At 57.3% G+C, this 26011-nt stretch overlaps 1 protein-coding gene across 2 annotated transcripts in view; it reads right to left on the bottom strand.

The window, feature by feature from the left end:
- The window catches only part of NFIX (nuclear factor I X), a 96393-nt gene extending 70456 nt beyond the window's left edge, over positions 1-25937 (bottom strand). The window contains exon 1 of one of the 2 annotated variants that reach the window (XM_032395906.1): positions 25862-25937. In XM_032395906.1, coding sequence (XP_032251797.1) covers positions 25862-25888 — 27 coding nt within the window. In that variant the 5' untranslated portion in view covers positions 25889-25937. Of the gene's footprint in view, positions 1-6485; positions 6511-25861 lie in introns of those variants that run through there. The other variant, XM_032395913.1, reaches the window with a different exon arrangement.
- Positions 25938-26011: the final 74 nt, after the last annotated feature.

Below are 26011 nucleotides of genomic sequence, written 5' to 3'. Positions count from 1 at the left end.
AGAGAGAGAGAGAGAGAGAGAGAGAGAGAAGGATCCACCTATTTGGCAATGAGACATCCTCGAGCAGCCAATGGCTGTGTCCAAGGGGAGGAGGGAACCGGGCGAGCCGGGAGGGTGGGGAGAGCCCCCGGCAGTTGGAGACCAAAAACAATTTGCCCAATCGACAAGTTCACGTCTAATGAACAAGCAAAGTCCAGCAGTTATGAATTTTTCATTCCAGGCTCCCACTCGGGTCCATTTGGCAGCAGCCAGCCAGCAAATTCGGAGGGGGGGTGTAGAGCTGGGGGGACTAGGATTGAGGAAGACACGGATTTTTTTTCTCTTTTTTTTAAGCCAGAAAAAGAAATAAATAAAGGCCTGGCTCGGGCGGGCGCCCCAGAAGGCCTTGGGGAGAGCAGCTGCGCCTTCTCTGTGTTTTGGTTTCAGTCTCTTTCTCTCAGGCCCTCACACTCTCTCTTTCTGGTTCTATTTCTTTTTTTATTTATGGAGCGCACAGGGGCGAGTGGAAGTTTTCCTCCCTGGCCATACACACGAGCCTGCGATGCTATGAATAGAAAGAGAAGAAAGAGAGCTCGGAAAGTGTCGATGCCAGCAGCACTTCCAGGGCAGGGACCTGGCGCCCAGGGTGCGGCCACCCCTTCCTCCCCGGGCCCGGCTGCCGCTGGCGGGAGCACTCCCAGACGAGGCGCACCCCCACCCCCAGGCCCCCAGCGAGCTCGACCGCCTCCCTCAGCCCACACCCAGCCACGCACGCTCCATTAGCGGTGACGAGGGATGCCAACGCAATGCAGCTCGGCTCGAGAAACTGCAACAGTTTATTAAAATAGCCTCCTGTCACAGCACTCCGCTGACAAGCACTACATGCAGCCACAAACACAACAGCCAATCCCAGGGAGAAGTGACAAAGGCAGGAAGATGGACACTACTTCCGAACAGTCACTGAGTCTTACGAGGCCTCCCCCCAACCCCCAGACACTTCATTCTTTGCTTTCTCCAGCTTTGCCCTCTCCACTTGATCTGTGTTTAAGTGTTTCTTGGTTGGAGGAGGGACAACACTCACCTACCCCCCAATTCAATTCAGACTAAAGGGCCCGAACCCCTACGGAGGAGCAAGGTGCAAGAGTGTACAAAAAGAAACCGATATAAAAGGGAGAAAGCGAAGACAGGAAACAACAAAACGGGAAGGAAAGGGCTCTAGCAGGAAAAGCGGGACAACTTTGGGGAAACCGAGTCATAGGGAAGCGGCCTCCCTCCCAGCCAGGCGGGAGGGTGAGCTCAGGAGAGGGAGGCCTGGGGTGAGTGCCATCTCCATGGGTTCTCTCTGCAAGGGGCTACTGAGCAGCCTGCCTTAGGCCTTGGAGAAGCTGTAAGGAGGAGACAGTTATTAAAAGAAGGGCAGAGACTTCAAACAGACAGGGAGAGGCTGATCCCGCTCGGAACTGTCCCTACAGCTGCCCTCTCCCCAGGTGAGGCTCAGCCCTCAGCTGGCATGGGGGGGAAAAGGTCACTGCTCACTCGTGCCCCTTTCTTCCCCATCTGAAACCCTGTGCTCGGTGGCCTTCACGCTGGCAGAAAGGTTCCCGGAAGAGTGCCTGGGGTGTGCCAGGACAAAACATGCAGCCCTGGGCTGGCGCTGAAGCCTGACAATGGGAAGGTGCCGGCCAGCACCTGGGACCCCAGCCCAGGTCCTGAATGGTCTGAAGTGAGCTCACAGCTGACCCCAAGAGAAACAGAGGTGAGCAAGCAGGAGGCAGGTGTCATTGCAGACAGGCCTCTTAGAGCAGCGTTCAATAATTAACATCATGTTAATAACCAGCTTCAGTCCAATTAGCCAAAGATGTTAACTGAGTGACATAAGATACCAAACCCTGCCTCTCCACCTTGAGAGAAGCAATCTTACTTTCTAGAGTCAAGATGAGATGGTAAAAACCAGAAGTGAGTTTATATTTGGCACATGGGTGTTTTTCTGGCATTTTGATTTATACTAAATATTAGACACCGAACAGAAAATAGCCAACATGGGCCTCCTGGAGAATTCTGGCATATTCCATCTCACAGACCACAGTGCCGGGTGGAAGAGTTGCGCTAAACATGGGTTGATTCTGAAACCGGTGGTGCAACTGGGTAGGTGGTGGGGAGATGGCGGGTGAGAGGATCCACGTGGAAGTTAAGGAAACAGGACAAGATCCATGATTCACTCCGGGATGGAGGAAGGGGTCAAAGGTCGAGGGAGTGGCAGAGAGATTGGACATAGAAGTGGCCCAGGAGGGCCGGTGGAGTTTCTCAATAGAGCCTCAGGGATCCACACAGAGCCCAGTGCGCCCCCTCAATGCTCCCTTAACGGGAGGAGCAACAGGCCTTCCCAGGAGAGTAACACGGAAGGAGAACAATCATCAATTGTCCTTCTCCTGCCAGTTGTTGTAACCTTGAAGGTGGGCAGAAATGGATTCCCAGGGAACACTCTCCCCTCACCCTGTTCCCACAGGGGCCACTGTCTGGGGCGTGTGGGGGAGTTTTCTGGAAGAGCGGCCTGAGGTCAGGGTATTCCTAAGGCTTGGAGAGGGAGGGGAGAAGGTCTCTCTCTTCTGTGGGCACACACAGAAAGGAATCACTCAGGTTCCATTAGAAACACTTGGTGTGGGGCGCCTGGGTGGCTCAGTCGTTAAGCATCTGCCTTGGGCTCAGGTCATGATCCCAGGGTCCTGAGATCGAGCCTGCATCGGGCTCCCTGCTCGGCGGGAAGCCTGCTTCTCCCTCTCCCACTCCCCCTGCTTGTGTTCCCTCTCTTGCTGAGTCTCTCTCTGCCAAATAAATAAATAAAATCTTAAAAAAAAAACAAAACACTTGGTGTGCCCCCACCGCTGCAGCCTCCTCCTCCTCCATGGCCCTGGTGGTGGCTCTAGGCCCTGGACACGCCCCTCAGGAGCCCCAGACAAAAGGGGACTGTCCCCCTTTTGTTAAAGAGAGTGGAGGCTCTGTTGGAAGATTACCTGTCCCAGACCCAGCCTCCTTCCCTTCTCCCCTCCCGCCTGGGCTGAGGGCTCAGAGGCTCTGCACCCTGCGGACGGACAAGAGCAAGACAAAAAACCTTCAGACAATTCAAGGCTTCTCCAAGGGCTGAGTCACCCACAAGTGCAAGGGTTCAGGGGATGGAGAAAGCAAGGGGACAGGCAGGCCTCTGAGGAGAGGGGAGGGGGAAGAGAATGAGAGAAAAAACCAGGGAGAGGGAGAGGAAGCCAGTGATGCTGGTGAGAGCAGGGAGCAAAAAAAAAAACTAAAGAGAGGGGGGGAAATAAAGGAAAAACCGGCAATTTGGGAGGAAAGGTATTTTCTTCACTTAAAAGAAAAATCGAGAAGCCAGAGAGAAGACTTTAAAAATTAACATGGGCTTTTTGGTTTGTGGAAAGGAATTTTTCTGCCTTTGCGAGAGAAGGCCTCTCTTATTGTCAAGTATATAGAATTTGATTTTTTTTTAAAGCAACAGTTTTCACTGAAACATTTCTGAAATACCCATGCCAGTTTCAGACATCACTAGGAATAATGTGCCTCCAAAAGAAAAACACTGATCAGACCACAGAAAAAGAGGAAAAGAGAAAGAGAGAGAGAGAAAAGGAGAGAGAAGAAAGCCAAACCTGGAGAGAGAAAGCCAAGTTGGGCCCAAAACTGCAAAGAAAGAAAGACAAAGATAGAGGGAGAGAAGACAGGGCCGAGAAAAAAAAGAAAAGAAAAAACAAACAAACAAACAAGGAACATGGACAAAAAGACAAGGGCTCTGGGTCAGGGGCAAAAAAGAAAAACTAGCTGAAGAAAATGACTGCTTCTATCACAAGAAAGTAAAATGTGTGGTTTTCCAAAACTCCACAAAACAAATGGAGCCTTGTGGATTATTTAAGGGAAAATAGGAAAATTCATACAGAACCTTACTCAGTATTCAAAAGTCTTCAAGGAAACAAAATAATTTTCCCAGCCTGAGACAGGTTTCGAAAGCGACCCATACCTGCCAACAGTGAAACATTTAGAAGCATAAGAAGTTATATCTTTAAAGACAGGGCCGCCGTTTGAATGTTTCCTTATCTTTACAAAAATCCTATCTGTCCTCGTCCTACTTGCTTTAAGACCCAAATTTATTCTCTCAGACCCTGGACACATGCATATTATACATATATATATATATATATATATATATATACACACACACACACATGCCAATTTGGATAACTATACACAGTGAGTGTATAACTAACTATATAACTAAATAACTAACAAAACCTTCATAGGACTAACCAGATATTTCAGTATCCATTTTACTACTGTCTATCTGCAGCATGGGTGAAAAAGGAAGCAGGAAATTTTAAAAAGCCACAAATCAGCCCTGATTAGTCTGCCCAATTCCTGGGATTTTCAACTTTGTATCCCCAACATCTCCCATCTTGTCCCACAGAAGAAGGGACACAAGAAGGCACAAAAGAAGGCAGTGTCCGGACTCTCCGGTAGAGATAGAAAAAGAACTGTAGGAAGCAAAAGGAAGGGGCCAGGCTGCTTATCCTAGAGGTAGGTGGGGCCTCCCCTCTCTTTGGGGGAGGAGGGGAAGGCGGGAAGGGGCTCTGCAGCCAGAGTAAAATCATCCAAGAATCTGGAAATGCCAGGCATGGAAACCAGAAAATGCACATTGCGAGGAGGCTCAGAGAATTTGGACAAAGCGGGTTTTTGGCTGACTTGGGCCTATTTTCCTCTGCTCAGGAAAGGCAGCCCCACACGATTTTTCTAGCGTCCTCGCGCTTGCTGAATGGAATTGCCCCACACCCCCATGCTGGGTCTAGGACACGGCCTGCATCAGAACCAGGCCGCACATTCCTCTCCTATAAAACCGCCTCCCTTTCCCTTCTTTTTCTCCTCCCGTCTACAAACTGGGAGCGGTGGCCTGGGATTGGGCCAACAGGCAGCCTCGTTCTGGCTCCAAACACTACCCTGCTCCAGGCACATCTCCCCTCACCCTCCTGGCACCAAATAAAATAGGGTAGGAATATAGGTATTGGGAAGACCATCTATTCTCTCTAGTGCATCTGGAAATTTACTTTCATCCTCTTCAGAGACTAGAAAACAAAATCACTAGTCTTTTAATTCACTATTTAGCTTGAAACTTCCTTGTGTCACCAAATAGAAATAAAAGCCGGGAAGGCCAGAGCCCTGTCCTCCAGCTGGCGGGCTATGTGGGGGTCCTCCGCGGGATGCACAAGGCAGAGGACAGCCGCGAGCATGGAGGGGGCAAGAGCAGTGCAGAGCCTGAGTCTCACCCACCTGGTGCGACTGGAAAGTGTCACTCCATGATGGCCAAGGGCCCCGGAAGATGGAAGAACCCCACAAGCCAGCTTCACAACTTTCTGTGCGAGCTGAAAACCTGACAAAAGGCACCAGCAAGGGGAAACCAGCACGTGAAGATGAGGTCGGTGTGGGGCCGCTGTAAGAATACCCAGAGGGCAAGAGAGGAGGCCAGGAGCAAATGGCAAAATGTTGAATATTTGCCTGAGGCCAGCTGTAACTCCCGACCCCACAAAAGGCTTAGGGATCCTCCAGGGGAGATGTTCCCCTCCCTCCCCTGCACCTCTGAGACTCCTCTTGTGGCCTTCCCAGGCCCTCTTTAAGAGCTCCATCAGGATCCATTGTGACACCACCTTGCGCCCCGCCAACTCCCCGCCAAAGGACAGAAGGCAGAAGGACCAGGGCAAGAGGAGAGTTTCTCTGAACCCCGGTCTCCTCCACCGGTCTGCACTCCTCGAACCCTTGGCCCACAGAGAGCCTATTTCTTGCAGTTACTGCGGTAAGAGGCAGTGCCCAGAGCCGGGGGCAGAGAGCAGGGTGGCCTGGATAGGAACAGCCTGGGATTTTCACTGCTTGAGGGCTCAGGGAAGCTGGGCCGGCCCTGTCTGGGCAAGCGGCTTCCCCAAAATGTACAATTTGAGGAGTTGGAAGGTAGACATTTTTCAATCCCTCAAAATGTATTGCTCCCCCCAACTAATTTCTTATCAGGATCATGGCCAAGAAAACCCGAGAATCTTCATTCCCCTGGTGTCTAGCCCCTGCGGAGGCTGGCACCAGGGTGCCGGGAGCTCGGGACCTGACCACCCCTCGGCCACAATCCACAATCCGTCCCTCTACGGCTCCCTTTCTTTCTCACCCTCTCTCCCCCTCTGTGTCCTCCAGCTCCAACACAAACTGTTTGCACGGGAAGTCTCCCTCTATGACCCGATTCAGCACACACAAGAGAAAACTGTGGGCGACAGACCCAACGTCCTAACGAACTTGAGTTAATTAATGCTAAGGAAGAAAAGAGGCGCCCTCGCTCTGTTGAATCACGGTTCACTAGCCCTTTCAGTTTGCTGTGGGTGGAGGAAAAAAAAAAGAGGCTTTTTGGTTCAAATATTTTTGGGGGGCGAAGGGAAAACAAAAACACCGCAGAAGGGCCGTGGAGGGTGAAGCTGTAGTACCTGCCCAGAGGAGCAGAGGCGAGGGCAGCCGAGAGCGTCCTCCCCGAAAGCTTCTGGCCTAAACAGTCCTGGGAAGGCCGAGAAGGGGAAAGAAAAGGGAAGGGATTATCAATTGATGGCCATCCTGTTCAAATAAATTGCTCAAAAAATTATACTGTCAGACTATGAGATACATATATATTTTTTTTAAAGCCCAAACCCAACAACTCGATTTGAACAGAGCCGTGAAGATGTTTTAACAGAGCAGAAAACCGAAATATGGATGGCATGCATACAAAAATTTAAGTGTGCAGAAAAAAACAAGAGGTGGTAAGGGGGGGGCAGGGATAACAGCTGCAATTTTGCTTTCCAGATGTTGACAGCAAAATGTAATTGGCAAGTAACTTCTTCCTTACCACTTTTCATCCTTTGGTCCTGAGATGTTAAAAATCCTACAGCTAGACCTGAGTCTGCAGGCAGTTTCCTGGCACTCCGTACACACGTGGATGGGTCTGGAAGCCTCGTGGGCCACACGCCTGCGAGCTTTTTTATCAGCCCACTAATTTTTACAAGCCCTCCCACCATTCTTTAGCGGGAGACCTAAGCAAAGCAGGCTGGAGGACATTCTTATTTAAATCATCATTTATTATCATTATTATTTTGTTAGGGAAGGCCTTTTCTTTTGAGGCTGGGTCTTCCTTTTTTTTTTTTTAAATAAATTTTTTAACTGAAATGTGTAAAAAGAAGAGCAGAAGATTGCACACTTCTAAGTCTGGCACTCGATACATTTTCACAAAGTGAACACACCTGTGTAACCCCACCCAGATTAAGAAATAGAACATTTTCAGCACTGCTGAACAGGCCTTTAGTTTTTAAGTTATAGAGGTCTCATAGTTTATATGCCTTAGAAACAGCCCCTGCCCCCACCAGTAATGTCGAATGCGAGCACCTATGTACACACATGTGTTAACAGAGCAGCATGCACTACTCATGTGACCACAAAAAAATGCACGGTGAAAAGCAGCCCCTCAAATCCTCACGGCTGCAGAGGGGTTTCGAGCCTCTCTGTCTCTGTCTCTGTCTCTCTCTGTGCCTGCCCAGCTCTGATCCCATCAACAGGGCCACCAACTGTGCAGCGGGGTTAACAGACCAGCAGGGCGTGTGTGTGGTGGACAAACAGGGCCCACCGAGCTGAAAGCTAAACAGTCATAGTGACCGAGAGGAGTAAGAGACCCTCAAGGGGAGTAAGAGACCCTCGGTTCACCCTGCCCGTAGGCAGAGACTGGGGGGTCTCAGGGGTGTGGCGTGTAATGGGGAAAAAGTGGCTCTGCAGAGCCAGGGATTCCTGAAGGGTAAATGAATATCCATCCAGGCAGGCTGCCCTCATTCCAGTCCCCAAAAGTCTATCAGGGAGAGGAGTGAGGGGGTCCTGGGGCAGAGCTGCCGCGAGAAGGGAGGCCCAACCCTGCTGCATCTGCCTCCCCCTTCCCTGGCTCCAGCCCCAGCTGGCTCCCCCCTCACTTTCACTCGCACTAAATTTACTTTATAATTTTAAAATTAAATTTTAAAAAAAGCAGGAAAGAGAAAGCACTGAAGGCAAAGTACCTCCCACAATATCTCTCCAAGGGGGGGGGGGTTCTGCTTATGTAAAAAGACAAAATGCAAGGGATCGCGGAAAAGTCTAAGCACCAAATAACAAGGAAAATAAAAGAGAAACACATTTAATTAAAAACACCTGAAGCAAATAAATAACTAACTCCTTTGCAACTCGAAGCGGTGCCTGTGGGCACAAGTCCCTACCCCCATTTCTTGCCCACTTTTCCCTTTCCTTTCTCACTGGGAGCTGTGACTTCCCCCAAGCACTTCAAAAACCCCTTTTCTTTTTGAGCCCACCTACCCCACAACTGGGGGAAGGGCCGGGGCAGCCCTTAGCATCCCACCAGCCTGAAGCAAACCTCTGCAGCCCTGATGAAGCGCCCTTTCCTCCATTCCGACATCTCCCCAGGCCATGCCCACCACTGGCCCTGTACTCTGCTCCCCCGCCTCAAAATCTAGGCCCTCTAGGTGGTGGTAGCACTGTCCTGGGGCTGGACACCAGGCCCAGCCCTAGTGGGCAGCACTCTCCCCAACCACGGGCACCGGGCTGCCAAGTCGGGCTCAAGGACCGAATTTTCACTTCCTATTGCATATGGGGCCGGAGAAGAAAGAACTGTTCAGCTTGATTTAAAATATGACAAGGGATCTGAGCCCTCTAATCCTGCGATCTTTAGAAATACTTGATTCTTTTTTGGGGGGGGGGAGAGTGCAGGGTAGGCATCAAGACTCTGCCTCTGAGACCCCACACCCCCCACCCGGTTTGACTTTCCCACCAGCCCGCCGCCTGGGAAACGCGCCCTCGGCTGGCACAGGGGTACCAGAGCCCGGCTCCTTTCTTCCTTTCTTTCTTTTTTAAATCGCTCTAGCGCAAACCAGGCAGTGGGTCAGGGCCCAGAGGCGGGGGAGGGAAGAGAAGAGGGTTGTCTCTGAAAGAGGGGAAAAAAGGAAAGCGAGGCTCCAACTCCGGGAGAAGAACGGCTGCCGCAAGTTTCCCGGCTTGTGCCAGTTTGGGGATTTGCGAATCAGACCGGAGCGGAGGGAAAGGCGGGCGAGAAAAAAAGCCCGCATTAAAACTAACCAGCTCTGCCTAAAAGCACGCTTTTCACCCTTAAATAAGACAATGACGAGGGGAGAGAAGAGACGAGTTATTTCTCACTCTTTAATTATTCCAATGCTTAGCATTATTTAAAAAAAAAAAAACCACACACATTAGCCAATGATACATTCTAACCCTCAACAAAGCTGGTATTTTTCTCTGATTACAGACTTTGCCGCGGCAAACCCGGGCTCCGACGACAGAGGCAGCGCAGAAGCGCGCTCCTAAATGAGACACAATTTTATTAAAATCATAATAATTCCTTGCATTTCTATAGCGCCTTTTCAGCAGCGGAGATCCCAGGTGCCCCATGCCCGGTTCTACGAGGGAACTGGCGACCAAAAAGCTCAGTCGTGAGGCAGGCGAGGCTCGCCAGCTCCACAGAGTGCCACCGGCATGTATTTTTCTTTCTTTTTTTAACAGCCCGTTTCCATCAGCCTCTGTCTCACGCTTAAAAAAAAAAAAAAGTAATAAAACTCCTTTAAATTTTTTTTTAAATTAAAAAAAAAAAAAAGAGGGAAAATATGACCTGAAATATAAGGGGAGGGGGGAGCCAAGTGTGGTCTGGGAGCCTGGGGCCGGGGAGGTGCTGCTGGGATGGGCCGCCTCTGGGTTCAGGGTGCAGGGTCAGCCGCTGCCCGGGTCACCTCCCCAGGCGCAGCTGGAGTAGGCTGAGTCATCTGCACATGGAAAAGGAAAAGGACCTAACACCACCAAAGCACATTTAAGTAATTTGGACGATAAGAAGTCGGGTTAATGACTGGTTTCCGAGGGGGCCGGCGGGAGGCCCCCGGGGGGCTTTCACTGAATGCTGGGGTGCTGCTCGAGCTCTGGAGGGGTGGCTGGGTGGCTTCATGCGGACACCAGCCTCCTCCAACAGGTTAAGTCGGGCCCACTCCATGCACACGTTCTTTTCCCACTTTTCTATCCTTTCCCCCCTGGCAGGCCCAGGTAGTGCTGCAGAATGGCTGGCAGCAATGGGGCAGGGGGGCTTAGCACCCCAAATTCAAGAAGTCATCCGTGAGAGGAAAGGCAGTGTCGATCAGAGGGGATCTGGGGGGAATTTTTTTTAAAGGTTCTTGGAGACTGCGCAACTCCCGCGGCCTGAAGGCAGGGGAGAGGGGAAGGGAAAGCACATTTTCTGCCACTTAGTCACATTTCTTCCCGGTGCTTGCTGGAGGCCAAACGCCCCCAAACCCAGCCAACCCTCGAAACAAACAAAAATCTCCCCTGCTAAATTTCCCCTCCCTTATTCCCCAAAAAGAGGCGGCGGCTTGGGGAGAAATGGGGAGGCTCTTCGGAGGCCTGGGGTCTGGAGGCAGCGACGCGCGCACGATGGGGGGCAGAGAAGGGACCCTCTCCAGATTGGTGCCCCAAGGTTGCCCGCAGATTCTGGGGCATTTAACCCCAAAAGTCCTCCGCGCGACTAAAGAATAACAGGAATTATCAACATCGCATTCATTCCAAAGCCCTCGCGCGCATTATCCCCCTGTCGGGTATCCGGATGGGCACGAAAGAGGCAACTTAGGCAAAGGCGGCCCACAGCCCCACCCGGAGCGCTGGGGACCCAACGGGCTTATAGGCCAAAACGCCGCCATTTGAGCCCCTTCTGGCGGCGGCCTCTGCTGCTGCAAACGGCGAGGGCCCCAGAACGCGAACCCGGCAGGCCCTCGACGCCACGCGGGGTCACTTTTGGGTGGTCGCCGCGAGGGGTTAGGCCGCGCCCCGGTGGAAGGGCGCCCCGCCTGCTCGGTGCGGGGGAGGGGAGGCAAGGACCCCGCAGGGACCCGGCCTGAGGGTCCGCAGAGGCGTCATTCTTTGCCCCCGCTCCTTCACACCTGTTCCCGGTTTCCCCTCACCTGCCCGCGGGGGCAGCGGTCCTCACTCCTCGCTCAACGCCTGGCGCGGTTCCGCCCAAGTGACCCAACCGTCGTGTGCACAGGCGCTTGTCGCACGACGGCTTCCCGCCTTTTTGCCTCCGCGCACGCGCACGCCCGACTTTGCGCACGGCCCGCTCAGGGCCGACGGCCCTCCGGTGCCCCAGGGCCGGGGTCATCCGCACCAGCGAGGGGTATGTTGTCCTTTCCACCCCGTCGTGTGCGGTGCAGGTGACCGTGACCGTCAGCGCCCGTGTCCTGCCGCGTGGAAAGAACACAGCCCTCCCTCTGCCTGAGCCCAGGGAAGGCCTCCCCACGACCTTCACCCACCTGTGCCCTCCCCCACCCGGGGCGTGAGCTAATTGCAGCGGGTCCGGGAATACCAGGCACGAAAAGAACACCTTGGAGGCGACAATGAAAGGAGTTCGTAGGCGGTGGGCACCTGGCAAGGGGCATATGCTGGGGCTAGTGCATGGCACGGGTAGCACATTTCTGCCGGGGTTTGCAAAGGCACACGACGTGATGCACCGACTTGCGGGGGGTGGGGGTGGGGGCGGGGGGGGCGGGATATCTTCAGGGCGATGTGGGAGGCGGCCTGGTTGGGGCATCAAAGCGCTACCGTCCGGCAGTGGGACCATCTAGGGAGTCCTGAGACAACCCCCGCCCCACCTCTGCTCAGCAATGCGCTTCTATTTTAAGATACCTCCCACCCCTCCAAAATCCACCCACTCGCTCCTGAGGTCCCTGGTGCTCGAGGAGAATCTGCCTCCACCCCCAGGCGCACCTGAGGGGAAGGCCAGGAGGGCAGCGCAGGGTCTGAGCTGCCAAGCTGGACTCAGGGGGGCAAATGGAAGTTTCGCCCGAGGAGGGGGGCATTAAATGGCCTCTTTGTGGAGAGGAATTGTGGGCCGTCACTCAGGATTAATTTAAGCAGCAACAGCAAACACACACCAAAAAGCAACGTCTGGCCGCCAGCACCCACCCCCGCGATTGTGTTTCGGGGAGTGCTGCAGGATTCGTTGGTGTGGCCCGGCCTTTAAGAACGTGGGGCGTCCACAGTGGGAAGGGGGAAGGCTGCTGCCGCCTGGCCCCATGTCCCTGCTTGGTGAACAGTGTTTGTAGGTTTGGGACCAAGCCGAGTGGGGGATGGTAAAATCCAAGTCCAAACGTGGAGCATTGGGGGGGAGGTTCTGTGTAAAATATATATAAAGGTACAAATTTCCAATATAAATATGTCACATGCAGGGGCGCCACTGAGTAGCAGTTATGGGGCGCTCACCTTCACCCCAGGGACATTTGGAGAGGCGCGTGTTCTAAGAGAAATCCGGCCGGCGGGGGGCGGAATTAGGCCTCCGATTCCGGGTCTCCTCCCCCAACAACCTGAATGCCGCTTTGGAGCCAGGTGCCCTGGGCGGCCTGGCAGGTGTGCGGCTCACGTGAAACACACGCGTGTGCAGGCTGGGGAGGTGTGTACCTGCGTGGGCCTTGAGCCACGTGTGTGGGCATCAGCGGCTCCTGTAGGCTCCCCGACCCACCTGAGCCCAGCACACCCCTGCGGCCACGGGGCAGTACCTGTGCTCAGAGCCAGGTCTGGGCACAAGCAGGGGAGTGCGTGTGGTGTGTGTGCGGTGTGTGTGAGAGGGGGACCCCATCTGATGTCGGGCAAGGGCGTGTTTATGGGCATGTGTGCCCCTGGCAGTCTCACTACCCCCCATGGGGGTACCAGGCAAGGGTGTGCTTGGGACCCCTGTCTGAGCCTCTGTGCGGGAGTGTGCTTATGTGCGCACACGAGAGTCTGCCTGAGTGCCCTGCTGGGTTGTCGGACACGGGCATGCAGGTGCCAGGGTGCACCAGGATGCTGCACTGGGGCCATGCGCATGTGTTTTCAAGCCCCCTAGGAGAGGCCACATGTGCTGGGGCCACGGTCGAGGCCAGCAGAGCCTGGATCTAACCCCTGGGCAGGCCAGGGGGCAGGGCCAGCTGCCCAGCCAGCCTCGGCGGGAAGTCATTGGAGGCCTGTTGGTTTTGGCCAGGGCCGCTCTAATGGGGGAAGCCCCGGGGAGCGGCAGGGGTGGAACAAAGAAGGGGAAAGTGAGGAAAGGCGGGCAGCAGAGGAGGAGGAAGAATCGTCCTGGAATGCGGAGAGCCTTGGGGAGTAGGGGTGCCGGGCAGCCCTAGACTCTGGGCCCTGTCTTGGGCTGAGGGACTTCACTGGTGCCTACGGCTGCCAATTCCCCACTCCCCCACTCCTTCGCCCCCACCCCCGCCCTGTGGACTGAGACCCTGGCCCCAGTCAAAGGCTCCTACCCACGAAATCCTGCCACCACGAGGAGCCAAATAGCATTTGGGTTGGAGAGCAGGGCTCAAATTTCCGCAGCAGAGGGCAGACAGTTTGAGGCCCCTTCCCCCTGTTTCTTGGCTGGACTGCTGAGAACCTCAGTTCTGCCCATCTGGGGAATGGGAAGGGAACTCCCCACAGGGAGGGCCAGGAGGGGGAGTCTCAGCTGAATAGGAGTGAGTCGAAAAGCAGGGTGACCTGTTTAAGCCTTGCTTGCCCCTGGGGGCCTAATTTCTCCCTTCCCCACTTCCAGCCCCATGACCTTGGCACTTGACCTTGTGGCCTCCGTTTCCTCATCTGTAAAACAGGTTACTCATACCTGCCTCATTTTGGGAGGGTTACAGGAGGTCATGTGCACACATGCGCACGCGCGCACACACGCGCACACACACACACACACACACACACGCACGCACACACTCCGCCTGCTGCCCAGGCATAATTGCTCTGGAGTTGGTAGCTGTTATTTTTATTGTGAGGAGTCTATGGCTGTGACAAGCTGTGACGCTTGGTGTGATCGCGTGAGGCTGGCTGTGCGTGCGACTGTGCCGCTGTGTGTGTGTGCGTGTGTGTGACAGGTTGCGTGTGAGACTGTGCGTGGACGACAGATTGTGCCGGTGTGCGGCAGTGCCTGTGACAGGCTGTCACTGCGCGACAGACTGCGGGTGGCGGGGTGTTGCGGGTACCGACTGTGAGTGGAGATGAGGCAGTGTGTGGGGCTGGGACTGGGGGACTCCCGAAAACCTACCTCAGTGAGGCTCTGGCTAACAGTGAAAGGGAGAGGCTCTCAGGGACCGTGGGCAGTAGGTCCAGTGTCCCCTCAGGCCTTGGCCTTTCTGTTGAGTCCAGTGGGACTCCACTTGCTTGCAAACCTTGGTAGGTGCCAGGTCAGAGGGACCCTATGATAAAGCCTCCCCGACACGTGCTGTTGTCAACTCAGGTTCCCCCCCCCCCAGCTCTTTGCTTGGGTTCGGAGGACCCCAGAAGGGTCATCCGGGATCTCAGGGTATGGAGGACCCTGGGTCTGGCTGGCTTCGGTGAGGGACACACCCCCTAAGCCTGTTTCCCACACTTTCCCTGAGCTCCAGGCCTGGACAGGGATGGTGGAGACCAAGAGAAGGGAGGGATTTGGGGAAAGCTCAAGAAAAGCCCGGAGAAAAATGGAGGGAGAAGGTGAGAAGACCAGAGACTTGCCTGGGACCTGGAGAACCCGGAGCTGCTTGAGGTTGGGGCCTCCAGTCGGGGTGGACACACATCAGGTTTGGGGGGGTCAGGACTGGCAGTAACGCCAGGTGACACCTAAGAGCACTGCTTGTACTCCAGGCTCCGTGCTCAGACCCCGATTTTAGGGACTCACTCCTCATACCAACCCTGCCAGAGGGAGGAGAAAAGCCAGGCACTCTCCTAATCAGCGTGGGTCTCCACTTCTTACACCACCCTGGCCCACCTCTTCCATCTACAGCTGGGGAAACTGAGGCTGAGAGAGGGAAAGGGGCTTGTTGGAGCACCAGCTCATGCCCAGGAGACCTGAGGATACAGGACTTCAGGTTTTGAGAAACCTCACCAGCTGGAAAAATCCCAGGCCCTGTGGGCTGGGGGCAGCACCCTGTGAACCCCGCCCCCCTCTTGGTGCGTCAGGACGTGTATGTTTTGTGTGTTATGGTATGGGCTGTGGTCCACGGCTGTCGTGTGTCTGGTGCGCAAGCCACAGCGTGATGTATGTGTCCCTCTGTCAGTGCGGGCCTCTGTGCGTCTGTGTGTCCATTCAGGGCCAGCCCCTGCCACAGAGGGGGGAGAGGCATGGAAGCACCCTCCCCCGAAAGTGTGTCTTTGATACTTGCAGCCTCGGCAGCGAAAAACAAGTTTCCACAGGGCCGCCTTGGGCTGAGGCCAGGCCGTCCTCAAATAACATTTGAAGTTACTTAGCAAACTTTGTTTAGTGCCGAGAGAGACAGAGAGGCCCGGGCAGCGGGCTTGGATGGGGGGGGGGGAAGTAAACCGGTTCCTCCAAAGTCCCTTGCCCCTCTGGGGGCACGAGTGCCCAATATGGGGCTTAGTTCCCCTCCCCAAAGTTCCAGAGAGGAGGAGCAGGAATCTTGAAGCCCTGGGGGGACCCGAGGGGGGAGGAAGGATCTGGGCACCCCACAGATAAAGCCTTGCTTTTGCCAGTCCAGGCCCTAGACTTTGGCAGGAATGCCCACCCTGGTCTCCTGGGGGCCCAGAGGCCGATTCTGGGTCCCTGGGTCTGGTTAGAAATGGAAGGGTCTACACTTTTCTGTGCTGCCCCCTTTCTGCAGCCCAGCTCTGCCAGCCTTGAAGCAGGTTGTACGAGCTGGCTCAGAGCGTGTGTCCCCCTCCAGACACACACACACGCACACCCAGAAAGCCCCTGGTGCCCACATACCCAGCCCTCCCAAACTCTCATTTCCAGGGTCCCAGCCCCAGGCAGCAGAGAAGGCCTGAGAGCCAGCAATGGCGGGTTTGGAAGTGAGGTTGGTGCCTATGGGAGGGGGAGGAGGAGGAGATGCCAAAAATGGTGAGCCATTACAGGCAAGCAGGCAAGCAAGGGAGGAAACGAGCAGGGAAGATGGAAGCCAGGCGGGCATCCTCGCTGAGCTCTGGGCCGCAAAGGGGCAGCGAGAAAAGCGGTCCGGGGCCTTCCAGGGAGCAGGCCTGGGGGGACAAGCCCCAGGTGGCACAGGACAGGCCGGGGGCCGGGGGATGCACCCAGCGCTCCCCCACCCCCACCCCAAGCTTTGAAATGGAGACTGGCAGCAGCAGCCGCTGGGCTCTGCCCGGGCATGGGGTGGGGGTGGCGGGCAGGCAGGGCGCCAAACCAAATGCCACCAGGCTGGGCACGGTGGTTGCCAGCCGGCAGCGCTGACCCCACCAGCCCCAGCCCAGAGCCCTCACGTCTAGAACTTTGGGGGTGGAGGAAGATGGGGGCCCAGCGGAAATCAGAGGGCCAACAGACAAAGCCAGGTCCCCTCAAGCTGTGGGCAGGTCCCCAAGACCCTACAAAGATGGCGCGGCCTGGCACTGCCAAGGTGACGGGCTGGGGTAAAAATAAACCGGGCCCGCCCCGGGGGAGCTAAATCGAGGGGCCCAGGTGGAAGTGCCACTCCGGGCCACCAGCTGCCCCCGCCCCACCCCCAGCTCAGAGCAGCAGGGCTGAGAACACCGGGTGCCCATCGAGGCCCAGTTTCTATACAGGAGAAACGCCGGCCATCTTGTCTCCCAGTCTTGGGCGGGCAGCATACGGTGTATCCACAAGTACGGATAATGGATGATCTCAGGCTTCAGCAACAACAGGCCGTGCACTGGGGGCAGACGATTGGGGCAACCATGCTAAGCCACATACCCTTGACCTCCGGACTGCCCCCTCCGAGAGGGAAAAGGGCCTGTGAGGTCATACTCGAGCTGTGGCAGAGCTACTTTGGGTGGCAGGTCAGCACCGCGCCACGAGGCCTCTCAGACCACCTCTGCTAAAACAGCAGTTGCCCAGCACTTCCATGGGCCTTACCTGTTCTTTTTCTCCTAGCACCTATCACTGTCTCAAGTACTGGACACTCCCTTGTTTACCGGGTTCACTGTCTGCCCTCCCACCGGGGCTGGCACCTCTGCTGAGCCCCCAGGGCCTAGAACAGGGCCTGGCACCCGGGAGGTACTGAGTAAATATTTGTTGAAGGAATGCACAGGCCCCCAGCGGCACCCCCAGCACTCGGGCTCCAGCTGGGTGCCCAGCAAGGTGTGGGAGAAGGCATCACGCCCTGTCGGGGTAGTGAAGGCAAGCCTGGCCAGTGGTGGTGCAGAGTGGGTGAGCCGACCACCCACTCTCACTCTGAGCCCTGAATGGAAGAAGATCTGAAGGTCCGGGTGGTAAGGAGGGCTCAAGGGCTGACAGCTGGGGCAAGCTTCACATGGGGGTGCGGGGATGTACAGGCCCACTCTGAAATTTGGTAAAGGCCAGAAAAGAAACTGCAATTCTGTCCCATCAGTAGGATTTAAAGTGGTGGCAATCAGAGAAGAGGCTCACCTCATAGCCCTTGACCCTGGCACTGGATATCTCTTCTTTCAGCTTCTCACCTATAAAATCAAGCACTTACTTCATATCAAGCACTACCTTAAGGCACTTTCTATAAGCCAACTCCTTCGGTCCTTACCATAACCCTATTGAGAGGAAACTAGAGGCACGGAGAGGTTGAGTGATTTGTCCAAGGTCACACAGCTAGTGAATAGCAGAGCCAGGATTCAAACCTGGGAAGTTGGCTCAGAGCCCCCGCTCTCCTAATAATGTCCAAATGTCCCAAATGCCAACAGTGCCGAACTAAAGAAATCCTGCCTCATTATACTGTCAGCCACGCACAGTAACACACACGTGGGCACAGCTAACCCCTGTCCACCTGCCTCACACGGACGGATTCTGGGGACAAGCTGGGAAGGCGCTTAGCACCGGGTGCAGCACAGCAAGCACACAGCGCACTTCAGCCCAGCACTATAGTTTTTAGGACATTTCATTATAATCCTATAAAATGCTTTCTCCTTGTGCGATTCTGCCAGCCCTCTCTTCTTTCTCCAGAGTCAGAAATGAAGAGGCCATGGCCAGAGGATTAAGGAGACAGCCCCACAGAGGACGAGAGTTTCAGAAATCAGCCTCGCCTCCATCCCAGACCGTCTTGATGGCTTCCAGAGCGGGACAGTTAGAATGGGGCCGCTGGGCCAGAGGACTGGGGTGTCCTGGGCCAGCGTAGGCATGTGGCTTCGAAGGCTTCTCCCCCCACCCCCAACCCCCAGGCTGTGAGAAACCAGCGCAGGGATTCAGAGTCCCAAATTCCATCAGGAGAGGTCAGGGTGGTGGAATCGGCTGCGCAAAGACAGCCAGAGGGCAGGCAGGCAGAGGGGAGGCGCGAGGAGGCCAGGTCTCACCGCTCAGATGCCATTTCCCAACAGGGCCAGGTGTAACCCAGGTGTGAATGCCTTTGTGGGTGTGACGCTCATCCACATGTACTGGGGCAACTTGGGACTGTAACGCCACACCGTCTGTGCCTGGGCTTATGTATGGGGGTGGGGTTGCATTTGTGACAACACCTGGGTCCTGATGAGCAAGACTGTGTGCGCGGCCCTGGCAGCATCGTCTTGTCCGTGTGTGTGTGCGCGCGCGTGCGCACATGCGCGCCCACGTGCGTGTAATGGGTGTCCGTTGTGCCCGTGCGTGTGTTACTGTGTGTGTCTGACAAGACTAGGGCTGAGTGTCTTCATTTCGGCACTGCTGACATCGGGGGCTGGATCACTGTTTGCGGTGGGGGCGTCTTGTGCTCTGGAGGGTGCTGGGCCGCGTCCCTGGCTTCCCCTCGCGAGATGCCCGTAGCAAACTCCCCTCCGAGTGTGATGACCGAATATGTTCCCAGACGTTGCCAGGTGTGTGTGTATCGCTGTGCCTGAGAGTGTGTGAGTGTGTGCACGTGCGCCCCTGTGTGTGATGGTGGGTGGGGTGGACCCGAGCTCGTGTGTGTGTTTCTGGGTGTCTGACAGTGTTAATTCGTGCATGTGCTGTGTGCTTCTCGCCGAGTGTCTGTGGGTCCGCGCGACACTCCACAGTCCTGTGTGTTTGGCAACAGCGAGGCGTGTGTGTGTGCTGTGTGGCTCGTGGCATGCGACTGTGTGACCCTGTGCGCCCGTGTGCATGTCCCCGCATGGGTAGCCCACGCCGAGGTGCTCGGGTGGGGTGGGCATCTCTAGGTGTTTGTGTGTAAAGGCAAGTCTCTTTGTGTGGGGCCGCCTGTGTCTGCGTGCTCCTGGTTTAGGAAGGTGTGACGTGCCTGCGTGTGACAGCATGGTTCTTTGTGCCCGCGTGTGCCGGTGACAGTGTACGACTTTGTGTGAGATGGACCCAGAATAAACCCCCAAGATGATTCTACTGAAGCCAATATGTGGATGGAATCTCCTGGATGATTTGGCCCCCACCCCCGGGTCCTGACTGTCCCGGCCTAAGAGCCGCCTCCCCAGGCCAAGGGGGTGGGGGGCACCTCTGAGCTGCCCCGTCCTCCGACTCGGCTCCCGCAGATCCAGGTGGGGACAGACCCCCACCCTTGCCCGATCTGTGCCAGGAAGGCTGGCACTGAGCTTTCAGCCAAGGGGGCAGGGTCCTCGGCAGTGGTGGTGGCACTGCCCCCTGCCCACTGCTGGCCACCACCCCCAGCTCCCCTCAGGGTGGGGCCCCAGTAGGGGGAAAGCTCCCCAGTGCAACCCTGGCTTCCGATTGGCTACAGATCGCCGCAGTGCCCGCCACCCGCCTCCCCCTCCCCGGCTGGCGCAGCCACATCGGTAGTGGTGGCAAACGCAGCTCCGAGTTCTGGGCACAGCTGCGCCTCACAGAGGCCTGCCAGCCCCACCAGAAGCCAGACACCCCAGCTCCGTGCCCCCGACCCCTCCCCACCTGCCCGCCCGGCCAGCCAGGCAGCACGGTCACCCTGGCTGCTACCCCCCTCCGGCTGCCAGGCCCCGTCCACCCAGCCCCTCACCCATCAGGCCTGTGCCCCTTTGGCCAAGCCCACTTGGGGGGCCCAGGCCCCTACACACGGCCACTCCCGCTCTCAGAGGGGCTCCTCAGGAGGGGGGAGGCAGCGAGGAGGGGGGGCAGGGAAGGGGGGAGCTAGCCCTTCTTTTAGTGAACGCGCCCAGAGCTGGAGCCAAAAATCGAGGAGGAGAGATATTCAGACGGAGCCAAGACGCGTTTGGCAGGAGGAGAGAGAGAGGGAGAGAGGGAGCGGGAGGAGGGGAGGAGAGAGGGAGGAAAGAGAGAGAGAGAGAGAAAGAAGGGGGGGGCCCTCGGTTTCCAAATCTGAGCTCTCAGAGCTTCGGAGGGACAGCGGGTGGCATGGGAGGTGTGGGACCCAGGGCAGGCCTGACTGTGGGGGCAGCAGGGGCGGAGGGCTCAGGCCCGCAGAGACAGCCGGACACCCCAGCTGGCCAGGCCAGGATGGACATAGGCAGAAGCCAAGATCAATGCGCACCCGGCAGACAGAGGGAGGCCTGTGGGCGGCCCAAACACACACCCGCACCTCGCCACACAACGGGCTTCTGTCCATGCTGGGCCAGGGGCACGGGCGGGGCCCACAGCAGGGCCACCACGGCTGCCCGACCTCATGGGAAGCCATGGAGAGGCCGGCCTGCTCCCAGCCGCTAGCCTGGCCGCCATAGCGGGCATTTCACAGGCTGCCAAAAAGCCAAAGGGGGCCAAGGAGAGGGGCCCTTGTGGTGAGATACACATTGGTGGTCACAAGGACAAGCCCAGCACGCAAAATGCCACGGGGGAGGTGACACCCGGAGACCCAGGCATCGACCCATTTGCTGACACAGGTGGACATGCACGGGAAGCCACACTGATAGAACCTTTCCCACGACGGTCAGACGTCCAGAGAAAACATTTCGTTGCACACTGACATGCCACGGGGACACCACGACACAAAGACGACATCGGGCACCCGCAATAAACACAGCGACACACACCCGCAACCCCACTGTTCCCGGATACACAGAGGTGGAGCGTGGGATGACCCTCGGAGACACAGGCAGGCAGCACCCAATAACGGACACATGGAGACACAGGGACACTTGCAGAGGGACCTGCGCAGACGTTCGCGGCCACATGGCCATCTGCAGCAAAATGGTGGCTCTAAAGCCCAACACACCAGTGAACACATGCGGATCAGGGAGAACCCAGTTAGCCATTCACAGCCATCCTCCTGGCTCCTTTGCCTCCACATCTGGGGCTTTGGGGACAGGAAAATGAATACACACCCTTCTTTCCCCTACCCCAGCTGCGGGGGGGGGGGGGGGGCAGGAGCCCCATCCTCAGCACTTTGTTGGAGGAAAACACAGGTGTCTGTGCGTCCTCTGCCTCTCTTGGTCCAGCTGGAGGGAAGTGAGAGACCCCAAATTTGCGCTTCAAGAGCAGAGAGAACAAGGACCAAGCCGACCAAAAAGGCCAGGCTCCCAGCAGGTTGAACATGGAAGCCAGCGATCAGACGCTCACTACCAGGGGAGTTTCACCGGCAGCCACAGCTGTGTGCCCACCCCCTGCACACACCCACGGTGACTGCCTGACCCTGCCAGCTGCCCACATAGGATCCCCCATATGCATCCTGGCCCCATGGTGGACCCTGGTGACACCACTCGCGTGCAAATGCAGAAATAGCTCTGGAGCCACGTAGACGTCCCTGAAGCCATCATCAGGACCCACCCCCAACTCCAGGTTCTTTGCCCCTCTAACGTCTGGACACTCATGTACACACACACACACTCCTGCATGCCCCAGAACAAGGCCTCAGAGCCCAGCCCCAAAGTGGGTCTGGTTGAGGTCAGGGTCGAGACTAGGGAAAGGGTCAGGGCAGCCAGTGGCCCCCAAAAAGGTATCTGGTCCCCATGGGGTAGTGCAGGGCTTGTCCCTCCCCTCCTGTCCCCCGCCCTTCCCCACCATCATCTCTCCTTGCCTTGAACCCCTGCTGCCCTCTGCCTGGCTGATGGGACTCCACCCAAGGGAAAGTAGCTGGGCCATGAGCTGGCTTCCCTCCTCCCAAACTCTGCTTGCTTCCTCCTCCAGGCAGTCTACTCGGACTTCTATGGTTGAGAGGTGCTCCACCCTGCCCTCCACCCCGCCCCCCAGAAGTACTCTTCCCTCAGTTGGGAAGGCCTAGGGGTGACCTAATGATGACAACCAAGATGACTACAAGCCATTCCATTTCCTGAACACATGCTACAGGCCAGACACTGCGCTAAGCCTAATAACAGCCTGAGCGATAGGTGCTATTATTACCCATTTTATGGACCAGGAAAATCTGCAGTTCAAATCACAGGATTAGAAAATGCAGAACCAGAGTTCAAACCCTGTGCCGTCTAATGACAAAGCCCAATTCCTGACCTCTGCACCCCCAGCCTCCATCTGGGACTCCTGAGGCCACACAAGACATTCCTGGCTCAGCAAGGACCCCTGACTCCAGCACCCAGCAAGAAGGGAGCATCCTGCTCCCCAAATTAAGCCAGCAGAGCCCTTGGCTCCAAGCGTCGCCTGGTCCAGCCTCAAAACATCTAACGGAGTCCAACCTAGCCCCCAGCATGGCCTGCCCCATCCCAGCTCCTGCCTGCACACACCTCCCATCCCAGAAGTGGGCAAGAAGCAGGCAGGGCCAGACCCAGGGAGAAAAGGCACCATTAAAAGGGGGCCCTACACTGCGCTAGGACGGGGAGCAACAGCATCATGGGGACAGAGAGGTGGCCACAGTGCCCCAAGGAGATAGCTGAGGCGGGGGCTTCAGGGAGGCCCCAGCCCATAGCCCCTTCCCTGGAAGGATTGCGTGTGTGGCCGCAGAGAGCGTGAACATTCTGCTGCTCATGTGGCTATGTGGTAGGAAATGTCGGCAAGTGTGCGTATCTACGTACACACCCAGGTGAGCCAACAGCATTACGTCTTATATAAAAGCGTGTGTCTGTCCACCCATCTGTCCTTGAGTCGGTGTGAGCAAGCGCAGGGGTGAACACACACTTGAGTCAGAGTGTATCTGGGAGGTATTGCTGTGTCTCCGTGAGCCTATGTCGATATATGCGTCCCATGTCAAGGGGGGGGTGCGTGTGTGTGTGTGTGTTTATGTGTGTGTGTTGCGGGTGGGAGCGAACACAGGTCCACCATTTCCTGTGCCTGTAGGTTCCTCCATGGCCATGTGTCTGGATGATCAGCATGAGCAGGTCATTTATGTCCCCATTTTGGGGGTGGCGGTGATGTATATATGTATGTCCTCATTCTGGTGTGTGTCTGTCTGTTGGGGAAGGGGTCCCATCCATCCACCCCCTCCTGTCTGCCAAGGACTCAGGCCTAGGGCTGCAGTGGGCTCAAGCAGCGCCAGCAAGCGCCCCGCCCAGCCGCCCTGGATTTCGATGCTTTTTCCAGAAGGAGATTTCCCCCCCCACCCCCCGCCCTTCCCCCTCGCCCACAGTGCCTTTCCCCGCCAGGGCCCCGCTGCTCCAAGCTCGTTCCTGCTCAATCATTTATTGACTTTAAAATCGAAGCCAATTCTGGTTTGAAAAAAAGAAAAGGGGAAGAGAAAGAGAGAGGCCAGAGAGACAGAGAGAGTCCGAGACTCGTGGGGAGGGGGGAAGCAGAGATGGGGCCAGAACCAGTCAGAGACAGAGACAGGGAGAGACAGGGATAGTCAAAGATATAGAAGGACAGAGGCTAAGAGAGAGAGAGAGAGAGAGACAGAAAAGGGGCAGAGCAACCAGATATAGAGACAGAGGCAGAGAAAAAGACAGAGACTGGCAGGGCAAATTATGGAAGCAGAAAGATTTGTAAAAACAGAGACTCTGGATCCAAGAGAAGTGACTGTCGGGAGGGGCAGACCAGACCCTGCTGACCAGCTGACAGCAGCCTCCTGCACGGAGCTGAGGGGTACAACCCAGAGAGACCATGCCCACTCTCCTCTCCATCCACCCTGGCACACTCAGGCCTGTGACACAGAGCTGAGCTCTTGCTCCCTTCTGGGGTGTCATAGAGTCAAGCCTTGGCCATGGCCCTGAGTCTGGGTGCTACCCTAGCCCTTTCCTAGTCTTATCACCAGTGAACTGGCTGGCATTTTCTTTCCCAGGAGCGCAAGTCTTACCCAGGTCTCAGGGGGCAGGCCAGGCTGCTGGGAGGGTAACTGGTGGGCAAGGGGCTACTCAAGCATGGGGTCTTGATCCCACTAGGCCCCCCCAAACACCAGCACGTAGTCCAGCCAAGCATAGCCCCAAAGGCAACCACAGCTCAGACCCCACTAGGTGGGCAGTGTTGTCATGCGGCCCAAGATAGAGCGATTGGTCAGTCAGAGGCACAGATTGGGGGGGGGTCCCCCCACGCTGCCACAGTGGCCAGAGTGCCTACTTACACCTACATGCACACTGATACATACGTGGGCCTGTGTACCCTCACCAACACTCACACCCAGTTTTGTACAGGAAAACCTGCTCCCTGGGCCACACATATGTCCATACCATGCAGGCCTGCCCCCGCCAACCCATAGAAGCCACATGCAGACCCCAAGATTGACATACACGTACGCACTCGCATCTGTGTATAGGAGTGTGGTGCGGCCGCGGCTGACACACAACCCCGACAAAGTCTCTTGCCCCTTGCCACACACCGCCACCTGGTAGCAGCCATATTCACTTGGACTCCCACTCCCATCTGTGGGCACACTTGACAGAAGGCTGACAGGGCTCAGATTGGGCAGAGAAGACAATTAAGACCCCAGGCCTGGCCTAAAGACTCTCCTTACACACAGGCCCTGCTGGCAGGCAGGGCTAGGCGGCCCCCAGGTGTCCCCTCTTCGGAGTCCGTGTTGCCAGCAGTAGCCTGGCCCCGCAGGCAGTGCTCCCAGGGCTACTGTGGGACTCTGGACGGTTCTTGTGCCCTCTCGGAGCCTGGGGCCACAACCCAGGGAAGGTGGAGTGGCAGGGCAGGCATCCCCCGCGCTTTTGCCGCTGCCGAGCGCGGCGCAGGGAAGTTCGCTGGAGGCGGGACGCGCTCTGCTCTCGCAGCGCGCCAAGGTCGGCTCTGTGGTGCCCGCGGCTGACCCGACGGCGTGGCCGCAGCACTGTCTGCGGCATCCACGGCTGCCTCCCGCCCCTCCCGCCTCCGGGCGGCAGGACGGGATTCCCCCGGCCCGCCTGGTCCACCGCGCCGCAGCCGGGGTAGCTGGGGCCGGAAAGTTTGCGCCGAGGAAAGTTTGGGGCGGTGGGGGGGGGCGCGGCTGCGACGTCCAGGGTCGGCCGAGAGGCGCGGCCCCGGCTGGCAGCGCGCCCGTCCCTCCCTCCCCTCCCCTAACCCTCCGAAATTTGGGAGCCCCGCCATTTTCTTAGCCCCGCTCCCATGTGAGGCCTGAACAAAGACTTTGGGGCGACGCCCGGGCCGCTCGGCCGGCCCCGGGCACCCCGGCTGCACGCAGGGGCCGCCGCCACGCGTACCGGCCGCTGCCACCCTCGGGAAAAGCTGCGCCCGCCCCATAGAGCGCCGCGAGACCCAGTCCCCGCTCTGCGCCCTCGGGACCACCCCCTGCCACTCTGTCACCCCTGCAACCACTGCCAGTGGCCACGCTGCCCGGTGCACGCTACAGTCGCCCACCGGTCGGCGGGAGTCCACCGCACCCCAGTCGAGCGCGCGCGCACACGCACACACACACACACACACACACTCCCGCTCCTCGCTCCGGGGGCAGCGCCACGCACGCAGCCGGCCACCCCAGAGCCCCCACCAGAAGTCCGCCGGGTGGCCAGGGTCGCACGCGCACCGTGACGCCCGCATGCGTGCGAGGACTGCCCACAGCACGGCTTGCACCCCTCGGCCGCCCGCAGGCTCACTCCCCCCGGGCCGCCGCGCGCCCCCTCCTGCCGCCCGCCCGCCCGCCCGCCGGCCTCCTGCGCCCGCTCCCCTCCCCGGTCGCCCAGGGGCGGCGGCCGGTACCTGGGTGAGGCAGTACGGGGAGTACATAGCTGGGCGCCCGGGCGGGAGCGCGGCGGCCGGCCGCGGCGAGGGGAGGCCCGGCAGGCGGCGGCCGCGCTCGGGCTCCGGCTCCGGCTCGGCTCCTCCGGCCTCCGCCGCGCTGCGCCCGCC

This window comes from Phoca vitulina, unplaced genomic scaffold, assembly GCF_004348235.1.
Source record: "Phoca vitulina isolate PV1807 unplaced genomic scaffold, GSC_HSeal_1.0 scaffold89, whole genome shotgun sequence".
NCBI classification, from domain to species: domain Eukaryota; kingdom Metazoa; phylum Chordata; class Mammalia; order Carnivora; family Phocidae; genus Phoca; species Phoca vitulina.
Note: the sequence above shows the minus strand (reverse complement) of the source record. Positions and strands in the feature narration are given on the sequence as shown.